The sequence below is a fragment of the Natator depressus genome, chromosome 18 (genome assembly GCF_965152275.1).
Source record: "Natator depressus isolate rNatDep1 chromosome 18, rNatDep2.hap1, whole genome shotgun sequence".
In the NCBI taxonomy this organism is placed as follows: domain Eukaryota; kingdom Metazoa; phylum Chordata; order Testudines; family Cheloniidae; genus Natator; species Natator depressus.
The window spans coordinates 19,747,669-19,761,612 of NC_134251.1; the positions used below are offsets into that span (position 1 = coordinate 19,747,669).

At 48.4% G+C, this 13,944-nt stretch overlaps 1 protein-coding gene across 1 annotated transcript in view; it reads right to left on the reverse strand.

The window, feature by feature from the left end:
- The window catches only part of MEGF6 (multiple EGF like domains 6), a 248,824-nt gene that overhangs the window by 9,921 nt on the left and 224,959 nt on the right, over positions 1-13,944 (reverse strand). Inside the window, exons 24-29 of the mRNA XM_074934107.1 lie at positions 11,860-11,988; positions 9,905-10,033; positions 7,388-7,516; positions 6,365-6,493; positions 2,121-2,249; positions 259-387 (exon numbers count right to left, since the gene is read on the reverse strand). Coding sequence (XP_074790208.1) covers positions 259-387; positions 2,121-2,249; positions 6,365-6,493; positions 7,388-7,516; positions 9,905-10,033; positions 11,860-11,988 — 774 coding nt within the window. The remainder of the gene's footprint in view (positions 1-258; positions 388-2,120; positions 2,250-6,364; positions 6,494-7,387; positions 7,517-9,904; positions 10,034-11,859; positions 11,989-13,944) is intronic.

Genomic DNA, 13,944 nt, shown 5'->3' on the forward strand with positions numbered 1-13,944 from the left:
TGTCTCTCCCAGACTTGCTCATATCCACAGGAGCTCTGTCTTACTCTGATTTATTGCTAATCCTTTGGATGGAATATACTGCTCTGGTTTCCCACTTGGCTCCTTTTGCTCTGTTATGATTATGTGGGCATGCACCGCCTGCCAAAGTGTGAGCTGCTATTTGGCAACGCATTGATTTTTTTTAGTAGTAATGGATTGAGCCGTCTAGTTCCCTAGACTCTGCTAGTAACCGTAGAAGGGCTGTTCCCTCCTCCGTACATTGTTCACATCCATGGCCCATAAATCCTGGAGGGCAGCCACACTGGCCAGTGACATGGTTGCAAGGCATTCCTGGGGGACAGTCGCAGCGGCTGGCACAGTCCTTCCCAAATGAACCAGGCAGGCAGGCTGTAGGAAGGAAACAAGGTGGGGAAAAGAAATCAAGACAAAAAGGTTTGCGAATTCTTCCTAGTGCCCAGCACCAGCAGGAATTTTATGGCCCCAAAATAAAGTGTAATTAAAGGTTTAATGCAATATTGTTGTAGCCTTCCTGGAAACGTGAAAGAAATGCCCCACTGAACACTGATGTGAGCTGAAGACACGTCATGTCCCAACTGGACACCTTCTGTCCAAGGAGTTGCTAAGAAGCCGATGTCTCCGTAAGTGAGCAAATCTCAAAGTCTGGGTGCTTCCCCCAATCATCCCAAGGTCCCCTTTCCTCGGCACACTTCTCTGTCTAGTGCATTGAGAGATGCCAGACTGACAAGCCAAGAAAACAGTCCTCTTAACCGAATAGGTATCATAGAATCATAGAATCATAGAATATCAGGGTTGGAAGGGACCCCAGAAGGTCATCTAGTCCAACCCCCTGCTCAAAGCAGGACCAATTCCCAGTTAAATCATCCCAGCCAGGGCTTTGTCAAGCCTGACCTTAAAAACCTCTAAGGAAGGAGATTCTACCACCTCCCTAGGTAACGCATTCCAGTGTTTCACCACCCTCTTAGTGAAAAAGTTTTTCCTAATATCCAATCTAAACCTCCCCCATTGCAACTTGAGATCATTACTCCTCGTTCTGTCATCTGCTACCATTGAGAACAGTCTAGAGCCATCCTCTTTGGAACCCCCTTTCAGGTAGTTGAAAGCAGCTATCAAATCCCCCCTCATTCTTCTCTTCTGCAGACTAAACAATCCCAGCTCCCTCAGCCTCTCCTCATAAGTCATGTGCTCTAGACCCCTAATCATTTTTGTTGCCCTTCGCTGGACTCTCTCCAATTTATCCACATCCTTCTTGTAGTGTGGGGCCCAAAACTGGACACAGTACTCCAGATGAGGCCTCACCAGTGTCGAATAGAGGGGAACGATCACATCCCTCGATCTGCTCGCTATGCCCCTACTTATACATCCCAAAATGCCATTGGCCTTCTTGGCAACAAGGGCACACTGTTGACTCATATCCAGCTTCTCGTCCACTGTCACCCCTAGGTCCTTTTCCGCAGAACTGCTGCCTAGCCATTCGGTCCCTAGTCTGTAGCGGTGCATTGGATTCTTCCATCCTAAGTGCAGGACCCTGCACTTATCCTTATTGAACCTCATCAGATTTCTTTTGGCCCAATCCTCCAATTTGTCTAGGTCCTTCTGTATCCTATCCCTCCCCTCCAGCGTATCTACCACTCCTCCCAGTTTAGTATCATCTGCAAATTTGCTGAGATGGTGAGGTATAGTGGGGCACCAGCCACACAAACTTCCCCAAAGCTGCCTTGGCCTGGAGGGACTCTGAGAGAGGTGAGTGGGAGTTCAGTTTCTGTGACCCACTTAGTCCTGGGCCTCTGCTGAGATGTCTTCGTGCCTAGCAGTGCCAATAATGCTGTGGCTATCTGTCTACTGGGGAGCGTGCTGGGCTCGAACTCTGACATCAGCCAGCCGGCAGCATTTGTTACAGCAACTGAGGTACAAGCCTCTTTCTATAGCCCACTGCCCATCCCCTGAGCCATCTAGTCCTACTTCGTCTGTTACTCTAGAGAAATCAGGCTCATTCCCAAAACGTCCAGGGCTCCGTGACTTCATCTGAGGCTGAAATGTAACGAGAACATCCTGGACACCTGAGCAGCAGACACGATGCAGAGGCGACGTGATTCTCTCACCTTTCTCACAGCGCTGGCCCCTCCAGCCTGTGGGGCAGTCACAGGCGCCAGTGATGTGGTGGCATGAGACTCCAGCCCCACAGGTGCACTGCTCTGCACAGTGCTCTCCGAACGTACCCTCCGGGCAAGCTGCAGAGATTCAAACGTACAGAGAGGTGGGGGTTAAAGGGGTGCTACAGAATGAATACGGGCATGGTCTGGTTTCATTACACAGGGCAATTCAAACTATGCTCTCCAGGCACAAAGAACTGCAAACGTTTATTTTATGTCCCTCTCGTGTTCTCATGTCAGGGGGTGAAGTTTTATGTTTCACTTCATGTTTGACAAGTCAGATGGGATCTGTCAGTCTGCAGAGCTGGGTCTAACGAGACTAGGAACAGGATCAAATAGATCAGACTAGTTTCCTTTCTTTGGTGGTGGCGATAGGTACCAGCCCGACAGCTCTGGAGAATGGAGCCCTTCGTTCATCCCCAGAGGAGGTAAAGCATGGGCAGCAGCTGGGCAAGCTTCCCATGTGCTTGGCTGGAGCACTTCAGCCCTGACCTGAAAGGATCCCTGTACCACGGCTGCTGAGGAGTGAGAGGAGAATTTAATCTCTGTAGCCCAGTCAGTCCTTGGCCTCTCGGCTGAGCCCACCAACAAGGGATCCACCTGTGCTGCTGCTTTATCTGTCAAAGGGGAAACTTGTTGACTGGGAATAAACTCATGTGACACTGGCCACTGTACAGTCCCCAGATAATAATGTGTTCATCACCACTGCTCTGGGCAAGAGTGAACCAGTAAGCACCAGGGAAAAGGCTCCATCTCCCAAAATCGCCAGTCCCCTGGGCAATCCATTGACTCAGCATCTCCTTGCCACTCTCCGTAACAATCTTTGCTTATTTCTAAGAGAGGGATTTTCTGATTCTTCTGTTCATAAAGGGAGGTCATAAGGTCAGTTGGGGCAAATTCAGCCTTGGCCTAAACAGTTCCAACTCCCATGGAAGTCCGCAGAGTTGCACACACCTACGTCAGGGCTGAACTTGGCACATGCAGTTGGATTTGTGACATCACCATTACCTTTGAGACAACAGACCATGAGGTCAGAAACTTTGGCAGAATCCGGGACAGGGAGAAAGTGCGTGCTGAGGCGGGGAGAATAGCTGAGCCAGGCAGGAAGAGGGGAAGAAAGAAAGTTGTGAGCCGACAAACTGCTCTTTGCACAAACATTCTCTTCTTCCTAATCTGGTGTGAAAGTCTCTCTCTCTCTCTAACAGCACCAAATGTTTTTGGAAGCATTATTCCTGGCACCATTTAGTGGGAGCTGGGGGGCCAGGATAGTATCACCATCAGGGCCATTTTCCTCCTGTCATCTATGAGGAAGTGAGCGGCTGGTTCTTAAGGCAGATGAAAACCAGATAAGAGAGTCATTGTCTGAATTATAGAGAAGTTAGTTGCATAAACGCACAAGCTACACACCTAATTGACAGCTAGTCAACTTGACTGAGTGCACAAATTCAGTAACTGCCATGTGCAAATGACAAAATAGGTGCATTTGCCCATGCACTCACCCAATTTGCACATGCAACTGGGGTAACTGCAAGCATAGATTAGGGACATAGTTGTGCATATATTGTATGTGCACGTTTGCACACCTAACTTTTCTAACCAATTTATTTGAGCAAAAGCTTTCGTGAGCTACAGCTCACTTCATCGGATGCATACTGCGGAAAGTGCATCCGATGAAGTGAGCTGTAGCTCACGAAAGCTCATGCTCAAATAAATTGGTTAGTCTCTAAGGTGCCACAAGTCCTCCTTTTCTTTTTGCGAATACAGACTAACACGGCTGTTACTCTGAAACCTAACTTTTCTAAAAAACAACCCCTAAAAAGAAGTCAAATAAAGGATTCTGACTTTTGGTGGCGATGGGGTAAGTTAGCAAGGGATAGGCATTGCTGGGCTTTTTAAATCTTAATGTCAATATAGACAATGGTCTCAATGTAGTGAAATTCTGCCTACAGTGAGACAGAAAAAGTCCTGAATAGTTTCACTGCAAATCATCATTCTGGTTATGATGACCCATTGCTTCAAGCTGCCCTGTGAAAAGCAACAACTTGACTAGAGGAGGGTCATGCGCAAAGAGTTCTATCTATCACAGTGACATGGACCTGTGATCTGGTAAAGTGCCTTGAGGCTGACTTGAATACCCAGCCAAAAGGATGGTGCCTGCCAGTCCCCAAAGATGGTGGACGGTTAAGTGAGATGTGTGTTTCACGTTACAGTACTCAAGGCTGTACTGAGGGTGCGCCAAGTCCAGTCAAACCTCTTCATGGCATGGATCTCATTCTCTGCTTTTCTCCTCAGACACAAGAACCAGATGGCTAAGGTCCAGTGCAAATAAGTGAGGGTAACAAGCAGGGAGGCTATGGAACTGAGCAGACATTTGGAATCTTCCACTGAGCATTTGCTTCTGTGGGTAATTCTCTCCTGCACTTTCTAATTGGAAGGCGAAGCAGAACCATATACTGGTGTTGCTGGTTGCAATTTGCATCATGACACCACATCCAGGTCTGGAAAACACTAAAATAAATTTCACTGGCACCATCAGAACTCTGCCCTGGCCCCTCACGCACACTGGCCCAAGAGGAGCCCAATGCCACATAGCAGAACACTCGATATTCTGCTTGGAGAAGGCTCAGAAGCTTCTGAAGGTTCCGTTCAGAGCAGAATCCAAAAATTCAGATACTTTTCTTCTAACCATGAGGTTGGATACCTCACAAGAGCACATCTTGCTTTCATCGGAGTCTGAAATCCCCCAGAGCTGCCTTATACAGATCAATGGAATGCCCACAACGGAGGGTGAAAAATCAAGCAGAAATAGAAGGGCTTCAGAGAGAGGTGACAAAAGCTACTAGAGCCCTGGAATGACCTGCTGTGTGAAGAGAGGCTGACAGGGAGCGGGACAATGCTACACATAATGTAACGTACACACAGCTCCGCCAGAGAGTGCATCAATGAAAGGGATACTTATGAAAGGGATACTCGGGAAGGAGAAGATTAGGATTTCTCAGCTTTGCAAAGCCTCAAACAGCTCTTGAAACTTGCCTGACCTTCGTCCCACATTAAGAAATGTTCCAGCAACATCATATTACAGGCCACAGTCTGCTTCCTGCTAATGATCCAGGGAACAAAGCAGCCACACCCCCACATTACCTACAAGAGCCCAGAACCAAAACAGCGACACAGTCAACACCTTGTAAATGTCAGGGCCTTTCCTAGCCATGCTGCTGAGGGTGGGAATGACTGCAGCAGACAAGTCACTCACGCCCACGGCTTCAGCTGATTACCAGCCTCAGTCTAATAACCCCCTTCACAGTGGGCTACATTTGCTGTGGCTGCTGGGACTTCTGGGAGGGGAGGGGAGGGGCTCCCCTTTGCTGATCTTCTGGGACTTGATCCAGTCCCTGAGGCTCCCCTTTCAACACTAGCTAATAGCAAAGGGATTGCCAGGGTACTTAGTAAAGTCTGTAGATAAGCTGAATATGAGGCCTGCGGAAGGCAGGCCTAAGAGCTTGCTGGGGCTTAGGACAGAAGCCAGGCATTTTGGGTCTGCACAGCGGTGCCAGTAGCGAGTAAACTCAGAAGCTGGAAAGGGGGAGGAGGGAAGGTGATCTGGAGCAGCATAAAGCTATTAAAGTTTTGGGTCAGGTGGAGGTTTTCCTATGACATTTCAGCTTCACCCTGCCTTCCATTGCCATCTGCTGCTCAGGGGCAGGCTGTGTATCTGTCTAATTCAGGGTCTGCTCCTGCAGGTTTGCCATTCACTTCATGGGGAGCAGGGTGACACGTTGGGATCTCTGGGAAGGGACGTGGCCTTTTCGTGACTGTACCGCACTGGGTACATGCAGGGAACGGCACCAACAACATTTCTTTGTTCAGACCTTGAGGGGAGCACAGCACCCGGCAGAACGAGTTCACAAAGCTAAAACCATGGCCTGTTTTCTCCTGAGCTGTGCAAGCCAAATGTTGGGCCCTGGTACCTACAACAGATGCACCAAGCAAACTATCAGCTACCTCCAGCAGAGAGGACGTGTGCTTTTCTCGTTGTATCAAAAGCAGCTTTTTAAAAAAAACCAAGGTAACTAGACTTCCCTGAACCTCAGAAAGGTTCCATCTGAGGGAGGGCTCAGGCCAAACCTGGTCCCTTGTCCTGGCAGGTAAGTAGAAGCTACAACCATTGGTAGGCTCCTATGGCTTTCACTTACAGCTCTGGCACTGCGGCCCAGTCCAGCCAGCCCGGCAGATGCAGAGGCCTGTCTGACGGTCACACAGCCCCCTGTTCTGGCAGTCGCAAGCTTGCTGGCAATCCACACCATACCGTCCTTGCGCACATTCTAGGGGAAGCCAGAGAGTTGACTGAAGTGGTTTTAGAAATAGCACAATAGAATCTTAGTCCAGAAATACAAACCCACAACTCCCCCTTGGGGACAGAAAGTAAGGATATGTCTACACGACAGCTGGGAGCAGCCCCCAGCCTGAGTAGACAGACTTGCGCTAGCTTTGCTCGAGCTAGCATGCTAAAAATAGCAGTGTGGACATTGATGCTCCGGTGGAGATGTGGGCTAGCTGCCTGAGTTCAAGCCTGCCCAAATCCCTGTGTCTGAGCTTGGGCAGCTAGCCCTCACCTTCATGGGAGCTCCAATGTTCACACTGCTCTTTTTTAGCGCTCTGTCTCAAGCAAAGCGAGTGCATGTCTGTCTGCCCATGCTGGGAGGCACATTCCCAGCTGCAGTGTAGATATACTCTAGAGGGAGAATGCTAATGACCCTGCTGTTATCACCAGATTGTTCTAGGACTGGCGACTGGAGTTACGGCTCCATTGACCACTGGTGTTCCTCCCCTTGGGTGCAGTCTTGACTGAGTGTAGATTAGACTAGAGAGCATGGGCACGGGCTGCGCCAGCTCAGACACACTCTGGCATCAAAACCGTTTGGAACCAAACTCAAAATGTTCCGAAGCTGCATTGCTGCTTTTTGTTGGAAATGTGGTAGCCCCGTTTTCATTATATTTTAATACCAAAAATGGCTCAAACTGTGTTCCCTGAGCCCCAACAATGCTCCTCGCTATCCTTCTGCAGCCAAATTACCATTTTCTTGCAATCCTGGGGCATGAAATGACTGAAGTGAAATTAGGGAAAACTTGTTGGGAGAGGGTCAAACGTGCACCAAACGTTCTGCAGGGTTCAACGGCCCGTGGTTAACAAGGCTACTCCCACTCCTGTTGCTTACCCAGCTCACAAGCCAATCCAGTCCATCCTTCTAGGCATGTGCAGTGCCCCGTGACGGGGTCACACGTTCCGCCATTCCGACAGAGGCAGTGCTGGTGGCAGTTCGTGCCATAGAAACCATATGGACACGCTTGGGGAAAAATCAGGACAAAGACCAAAGTCAGAAAGCAGCTCGACACTGGGTTTAAAGTGCAGAGATCAGGCCTGTCATATCGTGGGAGGCAGTGGGGGTTAGGAGTAGACAGAAATGAAATGGAGCTGCTACCACTAGAAATAAGTAACAAGAACACAATCCAGTAATGCCTGAGGGCTGCCTAGCTGGGTCCACAGGAAGGTTCTGCATTTTTACTTGCATATAAGAGGTGTCAGGTCACAGGGGACTGGGCTGGGGTGGGGAAGGGGAGGGAGAGAAACAGCAGAGAGGTGAGGGAGTCACGTGCATGGAAAATCTTCTCAGTACCGTAAACTCTCTCTTCTCTCCCACGCTTTCCCCACCCTCTGCGAGCTTCTCCACAGCTCCCACTTTAGCCACTTGGTGGTGCCTTGACCTCCTGAGCCCTGCCCGAGGCTTCCTCCCATTCCGTGTGTGCGAAGTAGGGATCAGCTCCAGCTCCCACCAACTACAGACGTGTAGACGCAAGCCTGGCTCCCTCTCTCTGTCCCAGTGCAGTGGTTCCAATGACACCAAGTGACCCCTCCAAAGCTCGCCAGGCAGGTGGGAACCTACCAACAGACACAGCAGGATCTGTGGGCTGGGGCGGTGATGGTGGCATGAGGTCTGCCAGAGGGCGTGAGGTGGTGGGGGGTTGCAGACCACTCAGCCCTGCCCCACCCTGCCCCAGCAGCAGCCTGCTGCTCTCCTCCCCTCTCTCATTGCTCCCCTGCTGCCCTGGACACCTGGCCAGCTGCAACCCCGTGTATTTTAAACCTGCCAGAGCCTGCAGGAGCGAGAGGCTCCAGGTGGGGGGGGGGGAGGGCAAGGAACACTGGCCCACTCCGTGCCACGCTGCCATGGACACCTCCAGGGATGGAGCCAACCGGATCCTGCCGCCAACCCAGGTGTGATCTGCACACTCCCCTGGTTGAGTCACTTTTTGCCCTGGAAGGCCCTGTAATGTGACTCCTATGGGGGGCAGCAAAAAAGGGGGTTGGGAACCTCAGCTCTAGTCTGGGAAATGGCACATGGAGCCCAAAACAGTGAGTTTGGGGGAATGTATTAGAATCCTGTGTCCCACTAGGGAAGGTCTCAATAAAACGTGGCACTGCAAGTGAGTTGGAAGACTGGAGGTTTATAGGAACAAGGAAGGTGGTTTTGGCTCACCATCTAAACACAGCTTGGCACAAGGCTGCTATAAACTTGGCTTTTCCAAAGGCCAGATGGGGGGTGGGGGGTGTCTTTCATAACACAGTAAACTTGGAAGAAAAGAGCCTTGATGCTGAACTATGCTTGGCCTGTATTTTCGTGCAAAAGCTTTGTTGCTAGTGAAGATATTTCTCTTCTCCTTCCTGCTCCTGCAGTGAGGTCCATAACCCCATGCTTGCCACTTCACACGCTGCTGCCATAGAAACAAGCTGGGGTGTCACAAATAGAGCCTCCCAACATTGCTGCAGGATCCAGTGGAACGTGCTCCTGTTTCTTGGGATGTCTGTGCCTTGCATAAGGAGGCTGTGGGATCAGTAACTTGATGACTTGACATTTAAGCAACTCAATGGTCCACCAGATGCCTTTGGAGAGTGTTTAGTCCGGAACACACTGCATTATTTTTAAAGGGAGTTGTATGAATTTAGTGCCACAGGTTGGCAACCAGTGACTTCAATCTTGACTTGCAGAACACCCTGCTATTCCACATCTGGACAATGCTACCAAATTTCACTACCAAAGAACCATAGGATGGACGCAGTTGCCTTGGCAGAAAAACAAGTTCTCTGTCGTTTACTGTAGTAGTCAAGTAAAACTGGTTATATCTGCATTATCTAAATTTCCTTTAGTGCTTGATTCTGCATGCTAAACCTCCAGCTGCCAGAAGCTGGGATTGGATGACAGGGGATGGATTACTCAAAATTGCCCTGTTCTGTTCCTTTCCTCTGAAGCATCTGGCACTGGCCACTGTCGGAAGACAGGATACTGGGCTAGATGGACCATTGGGTTGACCCCGTATGACTGTACTTATGTTCTTATATTATGTTAAGCTGCTGTAGGAACCCAGAAAAAACATGTAATCACATGCTTAACTGTAAGCACATGTATAGTCCCACTGATTTGGGACTAAGTGCTTTGCTGGATCAAGGCCAGAATGCCCTTACTGAGAGTTAACATGTGCAGCACAAGTGGAGATGATTTGAACCATGATCCAGGCTCATCATCATGCCACCAGAGCACTCCACACAGCCAGCTGCTAGGCTGATTCAAACTACAACTCACACAGACACTTGGAATTTTTTTTTCCAATGGCTGATTTTTTCCCCACGACAAGGAAGAAGACAGTCTGGAATAGGACATGACCACATGTTGTATTACCTTGCTGGCAGGTGGCTCCTGTCCATCCAGCCGCACAGAGACACTGTCCACTAACATGGTCACAGGTGGCATCATTAAAGCAGCTGCATGCCTGACTGCAATTCTCTCCATACCAGTGATCCTTACAAGCTGCAGGGAAACAGAAGTAGGCACAACAACTAAGTAACAGGTATTAGTTACATAGACTTTTACTGCTGATTCAGAAATGCAGCTGTTTGGGAGAAGACAAAGGGGACGAACCCGCGACCTCACCAACCAAAATGTTACAAGAAGGTCAGGTTAACTGCCAGCTATGCCTGCTCATGAAAAGTGTGTGTGTTGTGTGTGTTTAAAAAAAAATTTGTTTACACTATCATGAGAAAATAACAGTCAGATTGTATATATGGTTGTAGTTCACAAATATGGACGTTATTTTTCCATGATATTTTGAAGGTAATCCATTAGAAAGCTGTTTTCACAGATGCCCCAAACCTCATTACTATCTGCAGTTATGGGCGCAGAGACTGAGCCATTCAAAACTTTTGGAGGTAAACTGCAAAATAGACAAAATTTGCCCCCAAAATTTCCCTGAGATTGGGAGTCTGTTTCAGATAAATGCTGCACAATTCAGATCCAGGTCAAAAGTGTCTCTGAACTTCTTGCAAGATTTCTAGCCCACTTTTATAGACTGAAGAACAGGATTTCTCTGGGACTTTTGGGATTTCCTGATTATAGTCAGGCTAGATGCAGCACAAGAACTACCCACTCTGGCACTTCCACATCTGGCCCTAGCTGAAATCTGGCAGTAATAGGCAGATGTAAAAATAAGAAAAGCTAACTCAGCATTTCCAAACCTTCCCATGGGCATGGGTTATAGAAAAGGGTTAAGGTCTGGGGGGCCATGGAGAGGGGGGCTTATTTTTTGTGAGTCAATTCACCCTCCCTGGCTGGCACAGCTGTTCTCAGCATCCAATAAAGAGCACAACTGAAATGGAGAGAGAAGACGAAAAGTGGAAAAGACCTGTGGAAACAGCATGCATCTGTTGAAGGTGAAAGCCATCAATGTCGCAGGAGACACTGGTGTCTGAGACCTGCCTTCAAACTACGTCTGAAACCCACCTTCCTACTACTACTCCTACAGAGGCAGCGGTGCTCTGAGAATGGAGGATTTCATCACTGCAAGACTGAAGCAGGGTCTTTGATTATTTTGGCACAAGCACTTGCGTTGACTCTTCATACCAATGTGAAGCCAACAGCAAAGCTCTGTGTGTCACACAGGAAAGAAGCCTTTTTCCCCCCTCCCTAATGTTTGTTTCACTAGCACAAGGTCCTAAAGAGCTGCTGGCACCTCATGAAAAGCTTTGATAAATATTCACTAGAGTGACAATTTCATCCTGGACAAAATCCAGGTGGAGTAATTACCTTTAGCCAATCTAAGCTTCCACAGTCTCAACTGAATATGGGATTCCTATACACAGAGCCAGATCCTCAGCTGGTGCAAATCAGAGCAGGTTCACTGACTTCAGTAAAGCTATGCTGATATACACCCCTGAGATCTGGCCCATCGTCTGTAAATTACTTGGTGTTCTTCTGGATGGAAGGGCAAAACCCACCTTCAAAGCTGATCCATGTACCTGGTACGTCCCTTTTCAAGGGCTACTGTTCTCATGTAGTATCATCTGACAGGAGTGCCACCCAGGGTTTAACTCCTCAATCAGCATCCATCAACTCCTGCTGCTTACTCCCTCCCTGACATCACACTCCTTTCTGTGGCATGAAAGCAACAGAGGTGGGAATAAGCAGCAAAAGATGTGCAGACACCAATCTCTTTGGATCACGTGCCAGGACAAAGAAACAAGGATACTGTATGATTGGCTGCAAGCTGTCTCTGACCAAGTTCATCTTCAAAGGCACCAGTGGCCTGCAAATGGGAATCCTCATTGGGATAGATTTAATGGTATAACCTCGGCACCTACTCTGGTTACAGCTAAGGCCAATCCAGCCGGCGGGACACGTGCAGCGCCCTGTCACATGATCACAGCGGGCTCCGTTCAGACATGTGCAGGTTTTCTGACACTCCAGTCCATAAAATCCATCGGGACAGGCTGGGAAAACAGAAAAAGCCCAGAAATGTTTGTATAATCGTCGGTGTGTGCAGAAGGCTGGAAATCTCCCAAGGAGAGAGGGACATTACACAATAGCTCATTCTGCTAATAAAGTGCTTTGCAAATGGATCTGTAGCAACTTCATAAAAAATTTACACCCTTGCACCATGACAGGATTCAAACTTGGAACTGCAGGGTACTGCCATAGGAGAGCCATGTCCCACAGAAGGCAAGGGCTGGTTATTCGAGACACCTGTGTTAGTGCCCCAGATTGTCCTTTCAAACAAGTTTATTTTTCTATATTAATGTAACTATATTAATCAATACAGTATCTGAGAATTAAGCTGTGTTGACTGGTTAAAGCAGAGGACCAGGAGTCCAGATTTCTGGGTTTTGTTCCCCACTCTAGCTCACTATCTGTGGGTGAGCCATGCAAAGACTATTTACCACTTAAGTCTTGTTGCGAGGACCTTGTGCTAGCTCTTTGTGCATGGGTGAATTTCACCCTCAGATCTTGAGAAGTCATTTATCCTCTCTGTGCCTCCATTTCCCTATTGATATATGAACGATACTGTGGGCTTGTCTACACAAACACTTAATTCACAGCAAGCTGGGGTGTGAATCTACCATGCACTCGCCTGCGTGTGGACTCTGCTGATGGGCAAGAACAGTTCCCTAGTGTACTTTATCTACCCCTCTTTGCAATGATGTAGATCAAAGCACAGGAAGGAACTGTTAGTATGAGTCAGCAGGGTCCACATGGGAATAATGTATGGCAGATTCACACTGCATGTGTTGCAAACTAGAGTGTTTGTGTAGACAAGCCCTAATAGTTGCAGGGGGTGAGGCTTCATTCATTCCTGTTTATAACCTGTTTGGAGATCCTTGGTTGGCAGCTGTTAACAATACTGTAAAACTCTTGTATTGACATATTACAAACTGGGCAGGAAGACTGGAGGAATGTTTGTTCCTGCATATTCAGTGCTATGGTTTATCCTACCTGTGTAGCGAGAACTCACTTCATGGTTCATTGGTGGGATACATTTCCTGTCCCATAAAACCTACAAATCCCCCTTCGACCTTTCTCTTGTGTATTTAGGGCTCCAATCGGAGTGAGAACATAGCCAAGCACTCGTCTCAGGGCCTGTGAAATGGGCTCCCCTTCTGCCTTCCAGGGCTGCGTGGCTGCTGGCAGACTAAGACTCACCTCCTTCCCATCTCGCACCCCCGACACAAAACTGTCGTCAAAGCAGCTGCCAGCTCTTAGTGTTCCCTTCACAGTGCGAGTGGGCTGTCCTCTAGCCATCACTAAGGGGGGGGGGGGGGGTGTTGCAGTATCCACCGTACAACCATGGGGCTCAAAGCTCTACAGCAAAATCCTGGTCTGAACTGAAATGGCCTCTTCAAGGTCTCACTCAACTCGAGAGGGAGTTTTTCAATTATTTGGTTTTCACCGTATAAAACCCACATTACTGTGCTTATTGCAGGTGGCTGTTTGCAAGGCGTGGAACTAGGGACATGCTGGAAAAGCAAAACTGGCCCAGGTTTGTGACTAAGAGGAAAAGTGGTGCATGGGGATTATCTGCCTCTTCAGTGATCTCCCTTGGGAGCAGACAAACATGTTAGTATCAGTCTGAATCTTTGGCAAATCTCAGAGGATTATTCAAAACTGCAGATGCTTTTGGTTAGTGAATTGTTTTACGAATACATTGATGGATGTTAAGGCTGTGGGGTTTAGCCACCATAATTAGAAGCTTTGGACCAATAATGGGCTATTAGTATTGAGATAGCCTAAAGACCCTAATCAAGGATGGGGATCTCATTGTACAAGCACATAATGACAAAGATGGTCCCTGCCCCAAGGCACTTACAGCTGAAGATGGGACTCTCCAAACGTTCATCAGCTTGATTTGGATAAATACCCCAAAGCTTGGGAGCTTTGACAAAGTACCCAAC